Here is a 13,060-nt window from a genome sequence, read left to right as displayed (position 1 = left end):
GCCCCTCACTGGGCTGACAGCCATGTTTGCTTGCAGGTGCAGCCCGTGGCCTGCAAGAACAGCGAGGACAGGAGCATTACCCGTGTGGACGAGGGGCTGGACGACTTCTTTGCCAAGAGGCTCATCACAGAGGAGCTGCCGTAAGCACAGGGGGGTGGTCAGGGTCCTCTGCACCCACCCAGCACCCTGGCACACATCCAGGATTTCACCCGCCCTGCAAATGCTGCTGGTTCCAGTGGGGAAAACACCCCTCCTTATGGCAGGCACTCAGCACCACTCCAAGGGCAAGGCTGGTGGGAGAGGGTTGGGATACAGCTGTGGGGTGCAGGATGCAGGGGAGGCTCTGGGGTCTGTCCCATGGTGGGGAGCAATGGGGTAGCACCCATGAAGACCCACATTGGAAACAACTGCCTTTGCCAGGATGACATCATCTCAGCTGGGGTGTCTGGGGTCTAGATCCATCCTTTTGGAATGAGCAGGGGGGAAATGCAATCCCGAGCCCCTTGTCCCCCCAAAGCTCACCTTTCCCCATGTTCCATCTCTCCCCAGCCCCACGGCTCCAGAGACCTGCCTGGGATCTGCCCCTCTGGCCCCCTCTGGCTCTCGCACACTCAAGAAGAAAATCGGGAATTTTTTTGCCTTCAAGAAACCCAAATCCAGCCGGGGCTCACGGTGTGAGAAGGAGCCTGAGGGTGGCCCCGCCATCCCAAGGAGCAGGCGCTCGATGCTCAGTGACATTTTACGGGCCCCCAGCAAGGCGGGCGAGGCGGGCAAGCCGCTGAGTAAATCGGAGGAGGGGGGGCTTGCTGCCGAGCCCCGGGCAGAGCCTGAGCACTGCCAGACCCCTGACTCTGCCCGCAGGATCAGGCCCAAGTACTCCCGGGAGGGCAAATCCCAGTCGCTCATATTGCTGTCTGGGGAGGATGAGGATGCGCTGGGGGTCAGACATGACAAGGTAAGTGCCGCCACTGACCCTGCTGTTTGATTTGGCTGGTGGGTGCTGCTCCCAACCCAGGGTGCTGGTGGTGGGGTCAACCAGGGATGTGGAGACACCAGAGTGATGGCTGAGGACATGCCCGCTGGTTTGTGGCCGTATGTTCATCTCCTGGGTGCACAGCTGGGGCTGGCAGTGTGGACCCGGGTGCCCCACAGGCAGGTGTGTGCTGTGGGTGCTGTGTCCCTGGCAGGATTGTGTCTATCCCACAGAAGAGGCACCTGGAGAAGAGCGAGGGTGAGCTGCCCAGCTCCTTCGAGCAGCGCGTGCAGGTCATGCTCCATCGCATCGGTGTCACCAAGGCCCCGGCCACTGAAGGCAAGAAGCAGCAGGTAGGGAGTGGCCCCAGTTTTGGGATGTATCCTGTACTAAAAGAGCAGATGGAGGTGGTGGTCCATGGGATGGGGATCCCCCAGCCAGGACTGGCAGCACCCATCCCTGTGCCACCACTGTCTATGGCCTCTGTCCTGTCACCTAACCGTCTACAAAGGGACCGATATGTGAGCTCCTCTGCCGCTCAGTCTGTCCCACATTCCCTGGCGTGCACCTATCCCCTGCAGCCACCCCAGAGTCCAGCAACATGCTGTCCTCTGCCACCCACTGTCCCTCAGGGTGCTGCCACCCTGGCTCCCCATTACCAACTTTCTTTTCCCTTGCAGAGCAAAGACAATGAGATCAAGAAAGCTGGCTCAGACGGTGAGGGGCCACATCCTCCCCACCCTGACCCCCACTTGGCTGGGCACCCATGCGGTGGGCACTGGCTCCCAGCTGCGGGTCCCACCACATCCCCTCTCGCTGGATGCTGGTGGCCCAGGGCAGACCCCAGTGTGCTGATGCTGGCTGGTGGCTTGTGCTTGCAGGGGACATTGTGGACAGCTCGGCGGACTCCCCCCCTACTCTGAAGGCTCGCACGCACTCTGTGTCCACAGGTGGGTCACCGATGGGTTCCAGGAGGGTCACACATGCTCTGTCCTCTCTGCTAGCACCAAGCAGTGCTATATGGGGACTGGTGGGCTTGGGCACCCAGGCAGGGTCTCACCCATGGGTGCCCAACCCTGGCGACGGCAGATGGAAACCCAGCCCCTTACCCCATCCCTGGGATGGCTGGATCCTGGTGCCAAGAGCCATCCACTGGGGCTGTCACCACCAGGCACCCACAGCTCTGCCCTGCCTTCCCTGCAGACGCACCCTTCCGCAGCCCAGCCACCGCCATGGAGCCCAGCACCGGCCCAGCCGAGCCCCAGACAGCCTGGAAAGCCCTGGGACGGCAGCTGCCGGCTGAGCCGCAGGCAACCAGCTCTGACCAGCCTCAATGCTCCTTCGTCCTGGCCGAGCCTGGTGGGCTTATGGAGCCTGGGGTCCGGGAGGGCTGGAGCAGCAGCCTGCCGCGGACGGGGCGGAGCGTGCCAGCAGCTCTGCCACGGAGGGTCAGCCACGGTGGGGAGATGGTTGCTGGCAGCCCCCTACCCACCCTGCCTGTACCGCCTGACACCGAAGGTAGGGATGTGCCAGCTGCCTAAAGGCTCCCCAGTTCTGCTGCTGACAGGTTCTGTCCCCTTGGGGACCGAAGGCAGCAGGGACTCAAGCACCCAGCACTGGGTGCTGTTGCAGGGCTGCCAGGGGGTCAGGGTGCGGCAGGCAGCCCCCTGCAAAGGCACCTTCCTGCTGCTTTTTCCAGACAACTGGTTGACACCACGGCTGGTGGCACCACGGGGAACCAGCCGCCGAGCTGTGTCTGTCCACGAGGAGCAGCTCAGGGAGCCTGAATGCCCGGCAGAACTGGGAAGTAAGTGGAGGCTGGAGTGGGACCCCAAACCCCCCTTGTACCCCATGCTGGAGGAGACAGGTGGTGGCAGCTCACTTACATGGTGGTGCCACCTGTCTCAGCTGTCAGGTGCTGGGGTGATGTATGATGGTAATCATGGATGAAGGAGTAATAGTTTTCAAGTAAAGGAGGGGAGATTCAGACCAAACATGAGGAAGAAATTCTTTACACTGAGGGTGGTGAAACACTGGCCCAGGTTGCTCAGAGAGGCGGTGGATGCCCCATCCCCGGAGACATCCCAGGCCAGGCTGGACGGGGCTCTGAGCAACCTGATCTGGTGAAGATGTCTCTGCTCATGGCACGGGTTGGACTGGATGAGCTTTGAAGGTCCCTTCCTACCCCAACTATTCTATGATGGCATCCCTGCACTGGGACACTCCTGGGTGGGGGACTGGACACTGGGATGGGCTCTGGCAACAGTCAGGGTGCCTGGACTTGCAGGCAGAGAGGCAGCAGGAGCTGTGACGTGGGATTGGGTTGTGTTTCCCCAGCCGGCACTGTCCCCATGCGTCTGCGGCGGTCACCTGTGTTCAGGCGAAAAACCAAGCATGACTCCCTCCCAGAGCCAGAGGAAGAGCCCACACTCTCCTCAGATGCTGCAGGTGAGACACGATGCTTCCTTTTCCTTCACAGCCCTGCTATAGAGGGTGTTGGGGCACAGAGGGTCCCCTCCCACACTCACCCCTGCACCCCTGCCCTCCCCAGGTGCCACGCCGCAGGACTGTCCCCACGCTGGGCTGGAAGAGCTGCAGGCTGGAGCAGGCACCGACAGCAAGTGGCCACAAGCCCCGGCACAAACTGTTGCGAATGCACAAGACTCAGCAGCCGTAGACCAAAGATGCCTGGTGCCAGGCCGGGGAGAGCCAGCCCGGGGACAGTGAAGCCTCTGCATGCCGCTGCCCTTTTCCCAATAAAACCCTGCAAGCAAGTGTGCGGTGCCAGGGTGATTGGCAGCCCAGGTGCAGGGAGCAGAGCCGGGGCACAGGCTTGCTCTGTTCTGCGGCACCGGCTCACAATGGCATCGGTCACCTCTGGCTGCAGGGATGGCTGGGCCACCAGCGTCGCCCAGGAGGGCTGGGATGCCTAGGAACCACGCCAGAGCCTTTGGGATGCACCTTCCCCATTGGCCTCTGCCACCCTAGGGTGCAGGAGGGGCAGCTGCTGATTTTTAGGCAGCGGCCATGCTGGCAGCCAGACATTTTTAGTAAGCGTTACAAGGGCCCTTCCGCCTCTCCAGCTCCTCAACCCGTGGGTACCAAGTCCAGCTCCCCCAAGACGCAGGCTTCCATCAGCAGGACCACGAGCCATGGCATTTCAGCACACAGCTCTGCAGCCCAGCTCCAGCCGCACCGTCCCCGCAGCTCTCCTGAAAGCACCAGCGTCACCCCAACACCCCAGCGGCTTCCTCCCATGTCACCCTCTGCTCCAGACCAAATGCATTCCTTCCACAGATGTTTACGACAAAGCAACACCATGCTTTTTTTTTTTTTTTCTTACAAGAGCTGTGTATTTAAAAAATATACAATTTTTATTTTTAATTTCTACAGCATAACCCTGCGGGATATTTTTTTGTAACAAACAGCGTGGGACCCTACCTAAACCCAATCAATAAAATGTCCAAACTCCTGTGCTGCCTTTAGAGTGGGGTTAAGGTTCTGGGGCCTCTGTCATCACTGCTGCCCCTGCTACAGTGACACCAGGTCACCTCTTGTCCCCACTTGCCAGGCCAAGGTATTTGGAAAGGATGGAGAGTGAGAGGTGGGAGATGCTGAGAGTGCTGGCCTTCAACAGATCATCTCCCCAACATTTCTGGAGCCAGGGTCTCTGCAGGCAGGCCAACCCATTCAGTGGTCCCCTTGGGGACAGGGGTCCTGGTGTTCCCCCCTGCTTCCCCTAACTCCTCTTCCCAGGCAGCTCTAAATTGTTTTTGCTGAATCGGCCAAGAACTGAAGTGTGGGCTGGGCTCAGGAGTCCACTTCTCCGTCTGTGAGGATCCAGCACGCCCATTTCAGCATTGCCTTTGAGATCCTGTGAAACCAGAGCAAGGGAACTGGAGTGAGAAGGGACCTGGCTGGGGACACTCTGCTGCACGGCGGGACAGCCCAGTGACAAGAGGTAAGGCACAGTTTGGGGACCCGCTGCAGGGATGCAAACAGTGATGCCTGCATCCCCTGGGAGCAGCCATGGGGGGGACAGGAGACAGCCCTACAAACCCATCACTCACTGACCTGACAGATCTTATCTGCTCGCAGAGCTCAGGGCTCGGCGGATCATATTTGTACTGGTCCGGCTGCTTCTTCACATACTGCAGAAGCAAAGGAGAGGTTGAGGCTAGTCTGCCCAAAACACAGCCCCCCACCAATGCAGCCCAAGACCCTGATCCACCAAGGGAAAACCCCGGATCTAACCCCTCAATCTTTTCCTCCTCTGCCAATCTTATTTTACTCAGAGAGCTGGAAGATGCTCCAGTAAGTGTTGGTTCCCACCCAGCTCAGGCTCAATGTGTTGCCCCAGATCCTCCTTTGGGAGGGTTGGGGCCACCACCTACATTGACACCTGCCTCCAACTCCCCATCCCAACCAGCCAGGTGAGGAAAGGCCTTGGGGATGGACTCTAGAATCAGGGGGACAGAGAGAACCCCCCAGGGGACCCCAGCAGCTGCTTCATATTTACCGGCTCCAGAACTCTGCGCTGCTCTGGCCGTGAGCTGGGACCGCTCACTGGAGGTGCTCGCTCTTCTTCATCTTCTTCTTTCTCAGAAAGCTCCCTTGCAGGTTCCTTTCTGCTCTTCTTTGCACCCCGTGTGCTCACAAACTCCCCACTCCTGCCCGTGTCTCTCCCCCTGCCCCACGAGGCACCTTGGGGATGCTGCTGGTCATTTTCTAACACCAGCTTCCTCTTGGTGCCCCCAGCATCTCCTTCCTGGGTCTTGGCACGAGCTGGATCGCGCTCCAACATATCTGGAGGGAAATCTGTGCCACTGGAGTCTGCCTGCTCCCTATGAGGTGTCCCTTCAGGCAGGGATTGCAAGCGGCTGCTGGGCAAGACAGGAAAAATTGGAGAAAGAGACGGCAGGGTGGCCAGAGAGCACCCTGATACCTGTGGGGCTGGAGCAGGGCAGGGGACAGTGCAGGCTGGCTCTGCAGCTGATGTTGCCTGGGTGGCGCTGGTCCCCACCAGGCTGGTGTTGTGGTAGGAGTGGAGCAGGGAGGGAGAGGAGGTCTGCACCGGCTCTTCCTGTGGCAAACGCTTGGGAGAGTCCTGGCTGCAAGGTTCCAGCAAGTCAGGGGTGTTGCTGTCAGCAGCCACATCTTGCTGGGGCTTTGGGGAAAGGTCGTGTTGAGAGGCCTTCTCTGAGAACAGAAAATGCACAGTCAGCTTAGGCAGGGCTGGTGGTGGGATGGTCAGGCTGGGCAGGAGAGCAGTGGGGCTGGAATGATGCAGGCACAGGGCAAGGGGAATGCTGCAGTACTTGCTTTTGGCCAGGGGAAAGCAAGCCAGCATCCAGGGTGAGCTACATGGAGGGGACTCATATCTGTAAGTTGCTTATTAACATGACACATAATTTATTAGGTTAATATGCTTATAATAATCTCAAATACAATGATGTTTAACTCCTGTAGTTATGTTAACTTTTCACAAACTATAAATGGACCTTTAATAGGACATGCTACAGTAACTGGTGGCTGCACTAGCTTCTGCCCTGTGTGTCCTGTCTAGATGAGGTTCTTAGGGACATGGTTTAGAGGTGGACTTGACAGTGCTGGGTTAATGGTTGGACTTAATGACCTTAAAGGTTTTTTTTTTCCAACCAAAGCAATTCTATGATTCTATGACTGCCTCCTGATGGTGAGGCAGGCTGGATGCCCTGGGGCATGGGGACTCACCCTCTGAAGATTCCAAGGTCAAAGCTATAGGGGGGAGCCTGTTCCAGGGGTTGTCCTGGGATCCCGCTGATCTCTCCGACAAGGCTGTTGACTCGGCAGCTGCAATGATCAAGTCAGGCTGGGGGGGTGATTCTGGCAAAGAAAGTAGCAGCCCCCTCCCAACCCTGCAGCAGCTACAAAGAACTGTGCATGGGGTCTCGGACAGAGATGGCACTTGAAGGGAGCTCTGAGAGCCCTTTCCAACCAAAACTGGGGCATGCTCCAGCCACGTTCTCAGCCAGCCCCTGTAGCAGGCGGCGGAGAGGCAGACGCTGCCCAGAGCGCAGGTAGGTGGAGGAAAACCTTCTCCAACACCCTGCACTGTCCAAGACAGCAGCTCACTTCATCTCCTCCTCTACCTGGAGGTACTTCTGCAGCAAAGCTTGGTGAGGCCAAGCCCAGTGAGGTGACACAAGCCTGTGCTGAACCAAAAGCCAGACAAGAGCCTGCACTTGGGCAGGTGACTCAAGCTCTGTGATGGCACCAAAGGGACAAAATGTTCTGTTGTGCTCCCAGCACAAAAACCCAAAGCTGCTCAGCTTCAAGAGGCTGCAGGAATGGGGCCATTGCCTGCCTGATCAAGACAGGGCTAGGAGTCCTGGTCTCCCAAAGACCTGGCTATGCTGGTACCTCCTCTGCTCAATCCAAGAAGATGGTCTGAGTCAACTTCACAGGAAGCTACTAAGAAGCTGGATGGGGTTTGGAGGTTCCACTACTCACGGCTGACTTGGGATACGACACTTGAGTCACCTGGGACCATCCTTTCATCACCACTCTTCCTGGGAGTTGCTTCACATGTGTCTGCAATGAAAGGGGCACTGTTAGTTGTGTCCCAGCACAGTGCACAGCCAGAGCAAAGGAAATCTTTTCCCCACCCCTGGGAGACCCTTATTTTACATTCTTGGACACTGAACTGCCCCCCTGCCTGTCCCACAGCAAAGCCACGAGACTGACCTGCATTGGAAGCATCGCAAGGAACTGCCGCCTCCTCCTCAGGAGGGATCACCAGGGTGTTGGCTGGAACCTTGAAGACATCTGTGCCCTGCTGAAATGACACGTGACGTGGTTTTCCCTCAGCATTCCCACTCGAGGTGCTGGAGCCCACCCGTTGCTGTCAGCTGAACACCATCTCTCTCCTCAGCAAACCCTCAGCTTTGCCCACCACTCTTTCCCTTCCTTCTCCCCACCTTCCAGAACAGGGTCCCCACCACAAGCGGGCTCAGCGGCCAGACTGACCTCTTTTTTGCGCTCTTCCTCCCACTGAGTGATGGGAACCTCATCCTTCCCCATCGCTGGGGTCTCCTTGGGCACCTGTAAATCCAAGCATTCCTCAGCCTTTTCCTTCAAAACCTCCAGCTGGTTCTGTCCAATGGCATCGATCAGCTGAGAGATGGATGGCTCTGGAGCGAGAACACATGAGTATCAGTGGAGAAGACACCTTAATCCAGGCAAGCCTCACTTGCAAATGCTTCTACTCTCATGGCATGACTGTCACATGCACTGAAACCTGCAGAAACAACTCAAAATTCTGCATTTCATCTGCTTCTGGAAACTTTCCTTTCTCCACACAGGCCCTGGAGCAGCAGTGTAAGCATGAGCACGCAACTGCCCACGCTGCTTTAGCTGTCAGCACCACCTCGTCTTGCTTTGGGCTTAACAATGTTGCCTTGTGAGATCTGGTCAGGTTTGTGCTACCTCTACCTAACACAGTCCAAGCTCAGGAGAGCCAGGAGCTCCCCCCAGGCAGCCAGAGCATCACATGCCCCCCCAACCCTTTACCTGAGCTGGGAGCATTTTTCAGAGTGAGACTCCTCCTGCAATAACCAAAGAGAAGACAAAGCCGGGTTAAGGCTCGGCCACACATGGGCCAGCAGCCCTTTGCAGCTCTCAGTCACAGATAAAGCATCCTGGCTTGTGGGAGAAGCAGATTCCCCAATGGGTGCAGGACCCAGCCACTGCCCAGTACCCTGGGAATTCTCATCAGAGAGCCCTGTTCCTGAAGATGGACCCATGGAGACCCCTGAGGATCTCCAGAGTTTGGGCTCTCAGTGTAGAGTGAATCACAGAATGGCTGGGTTGGAAAGGACCTCTGGAGATCATCTAGTGCAACCCACCTGCTACCGCAGGATCACCAGAGCAGGTCACACATGGTCACGTCCAGGTGGGAGTCTCCCAAAGGAGACTCCACAGCCTCTCTGCGCAGCCTGTTCCAGGGCTCTGGCACCCTCAGAGTAAAGAAGTTTCTCCTCATATTCAGGTGGAACCTTTTGTTTCAGTCTGTGCCCATTGCCCCTCACCCTATTGTTGGGCACCACTGAAAACAATCTGGTCCATCCTCTTGGCACCCACCCTTGACATATTTATCAGCATAAATAAGATCCCCTTAGAAGAAGAATGAGACGTGCAGGGTTTCACCCACTCAGCCATGCTGCCCTGCTAGAAGCAGCAACTTTTCCACGGGTGTTTTCCACACAGCTCTGTCAAGCCAGAGAAAGAGGTTGGGGATGGGGAGCTCTCTCTGTCACCAGGACCTCACTTTGCATGGCCTGCTCAGCTCCGTCATGTCCCAGGGCAAGCAGTCCCACAGGTTAACCAGGAGCTGCCATAATGTGTGCCTGCCCTCGCCAATCTGCTCTAACCCCACTCAGAACCTCCATGGTATCTGGGCATGTTCTCCAGCAATGGCCAGCCCCATACTTACAACCAGAGTTCCTTTATCTTCTGCATCACAGAGGGCTCCTGGTTCCTGTGGCACGATAAAAGCCGGTTACTGACTCGCTCCGTGTCCCCACCTTCCTTCACAGCTTGGGATGGAGACAATTCCTCTTGAAAAGAGTCCCCACCACAACCAGCTCACACCAGGACTCCCAGGGTCAGCACCGCTCTGGGGAGATGAGGAGACCCCCCACAAAGCAAATCCCCCGCCTGCCCCATGGGCCATACCCGTCAGATGATTCCAGCCTCTGCCTCTCCATGGGCAGCACGATGAACCGGTGTGCCGTGAGGTAAAGCTCACAGTCCTCCTGCGGGGAACACGGAGCCCATTAGGAACCTCTGCAGTCCCACCTCTGCTCCTGCCTCCCCTAGGGCCTGCAAGCACCCACACACCCACCCCAGCTCTGCCACCAACCCTCCCACTGAGGTGAGAGCCCCCTCGCAAAGTACAACCCCCTTCAACCTGGGGTTTGTACCCTCTTGCATCATCTTGAAGAGCCACAAGCCAGGCTTGGGCCAGCCCGAGGCCACAGGGGCACTCCTGAACCCCTGCAACCCCGAGCAGGCAGCTCTGCCGCTGCACAACAGCAGGAGGTGACAGCAGGTGGCCCTGGGGGAGATGTGCCACATATCTGTGGAAGGCTCATGCCACCCCCAGTGCCCAGGCCAAGCCAGCATCACTGCCACAGACCCCTCCAGGAGCTGCAGGTGAAGAAGAGAGAAGAAAGGCCATCCATCGCCCACCTCCAGCTCTTCGCTGCACGCCTGGGAGCAGCTCAAAACAGGCAGGAACCAAGGCAAGATCAAGGAACAAGTTGCTTTCGTTCATCAGAGCACTTACCAGCCTGGCCTCCTCCCGGAAACACACTGTGTACTTCTGCAAGACGATAATTCTGCAAACAAGGCTGGAAAGCCTGAGCTGAATGTGAGTGCTAGAAAAAGAGCAGAGCAGGAACGTCTTGGAGAGATGAAGGATGGAGCTGGAATACCCACACACATGGTGGGCCTCCCACAACAGCCATGCCAATCACCACGGCGCACAAGCACACACCCCAGCACAAGCACTCCTGGTTCACACAACTTATTCCTGCTGCTTATCCTTGGCTCTTGTAGCAGCACCCCCACCAGTCTAGGGGTGAACAAATGGGGAAACTGAGAAAAGCACTGAGGGAACAGCCCAGGCTACCGTGGTTAATGCTCTGGCTCCTCCCATGGACTCTTCAGTCCTTTCTAGTCACATCTACATGGCATTGCAGCTTCTGCCATCGACCCCTGTCCACCCCAGCCAGCCAAAACTGGAGCACCAAGCACAGGCATTCCGACTTCTTCTCCTAGCACACAGACTTTTCCCACCCTGTGATGGCTTTAGCTTAACACAACCTGAAACAAGACCAGGTGGGAGCCCCACTAGCAGCTGTGGAGAACCGCTGTCCCGGCCACAGCCGAGTCGCGGTGGAACCCACTTTTCCTCCGCCCGCAGAGCTTCGGATGTAATGACCACACGGATGTAGTAGGAGCCATCTGAGACCTGTAGGACGGCATCTTGGAGGACCCCAGGATGGTCGGGAATGGTCGAGTCACTCAAAATCTGTCAAGAGATTGGGGAGGGGAGGAAAAAGAAACCTCATTTACAGACTTCCCTGCTGGATCTTCATCAGTACAGACACAAGCGATCTCCTGCTTGGGAGCACGGACTGGGCCAAGAAATAGCAAACCACTGGTTTTACCACCTCCATGTCCTCAGATGGGATGGGGAACAGGACCACAGGGCTTCCTCTTTTTCACTGTCATTTTTTTTTTCCCCCATCTTCTGTCTCCTTCCATTTAAATCATAACATCCATCTTTCCTTTTCCTGGCAGTAAGGAGATACCTGACTCGCCTCAAACATCTCATCCGCAAAAGACATTAGGAGATTGCCAACAATAACGTTGTCCATGGTAGGATGCTGCTACAAGCACCCAAAGGCTGCAAGAGAACAGCAAACCAGAGCACTGGAGCTGGGTCTCTCCAGCATCCAGATCATGACCACAACCCATCAAAAAATGGGAACCGCATGCCCTGCCTGTGCAGGTCTCATATCTGCTTGTGCACCCGGTTGTCACACAGCACTTTCATCTAAGCCTGCTAAGCCCACAGCTGATGATCAGCAGCACTGACTCCAATCTGTTGTTTTCCTCCTGCTTCCTTCCCGCTGCCCAGCAGGCCCCAAACGGGCAAGAGTGCCCTGACTGAAGCTCTCTCCTGCCATGTGGGACAGATCAAATGTCAAAGACATTGTCAGCACTGCACATAAAGCTCTCCAGGATCTACACAGGACCAAGTGTTGTGCCTTGGAGCCCCATGACCTGAATCACCACCAAAGAGGCTCTCCTAAAAGAGCCAGTATCCACGGGAGGACGAGCTCGTGGTCCCACCAAAGCTCATCACCAGGAAAGCTGGAGGAGGCTCCAGACACTGCAGCAGGTTCTCCTTCTGTCTCCTGGTACCCACTGTCAGGCCCACCCATCAGCTGGCATGGTACAAGGAAGGACAGGACACAGAGAGAAGGAGGAAGAAGGCAAGGTGGCCTACAAGTGCCAGGCTAGGAGAGAAGATGACTTTGGAGACTGCAAACTATTTGGACAAGAGCAGGGCACACCCTCCAGAGATGCAAAAGTCAGCCAAGGCCACCAGAAATGGGCAAAGCAATATTCATCCACCCCCCAAAAAAAACCATCAGGGACTTTGAGGAGGTTTGCCCACCCACAGCCAACAAATTGGGAACCACTGAACACTTTCAGGAATTTGGATTTCAGATGTTGTTGGTGCATTGTAAGACAGCTCCTCTCGATACCTACCCGCAGGACCTGCCCGGCCAGGAGATTCTCACTGGCATCCAGCTGCTCATAATTCACCAAGAGGTTGGCAATCCAAGGCTGCAGGATGTAGAGTTTAGGAGAAGCCATGTTCTTGTCTTCATACTCAAAACTATGGGAGAAGAAAGGCGGCACCAAATCAGAAGAGCAAGATGCAGTAAAGCTCCAGCATCCCGGGAACAGCTTTACACACCAAACACAGCCACAGCCCCAGGGGTGGCTCAAATCCAGCCCAAATCCCCTCGCTTCTCTGCACAGACACCCCTGCTAAGGGAGGAAGATGGGCTTCAGGTCCTGCAGCACCCCAGTCGTGATGAGGGGGGACATCAGGTCAGGTTGAGGGCATTTTTTTCCAACTCTTCCCATATTGTTTATTATGCCCCAATAATCATTTTCCTCTGCCCAGGACTTCACCATCACTCTCTTAACTGTAAAAAGGGGAAGGGGTCTCTCTTTGCTGGATAGGGGCCATGCAGAGGGGTTGGGACTGGCAGGGGTTTGGGGACATGATGGGCTGGGGACAGCCAGGGTTGTGGTCAGACAAGGGTTTGGGGACAGGCAGGAGTCAGCCAGGGCTGCCATGCCGAACGCCCCCGATCACCCCGCCTCACCTGGGCCCCGGCACCGACCGCCGCCCCTCCGGCTGCTCCCGCCGGCCCCGCTGCTCCCCCGCGCCCGCCCCGCCGGGACAAGCGGCCGCCGCCGCCGCCATGGCCGCGGGAAGCGAAGCGACAGCGGCCCGTG

At 57.0% G+C, this 13,060-nt stretch overlaps 2 protein-coding genes across 10 annotated transcripts in view; one reads left to right on the top strand and one right to left on the bottom strand.

Moving 5' to 3' along the window:
• CARMIL2 (capping protein regulator and myosin 1 linker 2) overlaps window positions 1–4,445 on the top strand; it is a 26,272-nt gene extending 21,827 nt beyond the window's left edge. For all 7 annotated transcript variants that reach the window (XM_065029080.1, XM_065029078.1, XM_065029081.1 and 4 more), the window contains 9 exons: window positions 37–140; window positions 550–955; window positions 1,207–1,326; window positions 1,654–1,690; window positions 1,855–1,923; window positions 2,177–2,491; window positions 2,673–2,780; window positions 3,311–3,421; window positions 3,525–4,445. In XM_065029080.1, coding sequence (XP_064885152.1) covers window positions 37–140; window positions 550–955; window positions 1,207–1,326; window positions 1,654–1,690; window positions 1,855–1,923; window positions 2,177–2,491; window positions 2,673–2,780; window positions 3,311–3,421; window positions 3,525–3,700 — 1,446 coding nt within the window. In that variant the 3' untranslated portion in view covers window positions 3,701–4,445. The remainder of the gene's footprint in view (window positions 1–36; window positions 141–549; window positions 956–1,206; window positions 1,327–1,653; window positions 1,691–1,854; window positions 1,924–2,176; window positions 2,492–2,672; window positions 2,781–3,310; window positions 3,422–3,524) is intronic.
• LOC102093591 (uncharacterized) lies at window positions 4,325–13,060 on the bottom strand. 3 transcript variants are annotated; one of them, XM_065029109.1, is made up of 14 exons: window positions 12,928–13,060; window positions 12,299–12,428; window positions 10,924–11,048; window positions 10,302–10,392; window positions 9,689–9,768; window positions 9,447–9,491; window positions 8,525–8,559; window positions 7,982–8,145; window positions 7,700–7,790; window positions 7,466–7,546; window positions 6,707–6,805; window positions 5,493–6,172; window positions 5,048–5,124; window positions 4,325–4,847 (listed from the first exon to the last, which is right to left on the bottom strand). In XM_065029109.1, exons 1-14 carry the CDS (start codon window positions 13,026–13,028, stop codon window positions 4,784–4,786), a joined length of 1,863 nt encoding a protein of 620 aa, XP_064885181.1. In that variant the 5' UTR covers window positions 13,029–13,060; the 3' UTR covers window positions 4,325–4,783. The 3 variants fall into 3 exon arrangements, with proteins under 3 accessions (XP_064885181.1, XP_064885182.1, XP_064885183.1); XM_065029110.1 differs by having other exon boundaries at window positions 7,700–7,787; XM_065029111.1 differs by lacking the exon at window positions 12,928–13,060 and having other exon boundaries at window positions 10,989–11,048.

Source organism: Columba livia, chromosome 13 (assembly GCF_036013475.1).
Source record: "Columba livia isolate bColLiv1 breed racing homer chromosome 13, bColLiv1.pat.W.v2, whole genome shotgun sequence".
Classification (NCBI taxonomy): domain Eukaryota; kingdom Metazoa; phylum Chordata; class Aves; order Columbiformes; family Columbidae; genus Columba; species Columba livia.
This window is presented reverse-complemented; position numbering and strand designations above follow the sequence as displayed.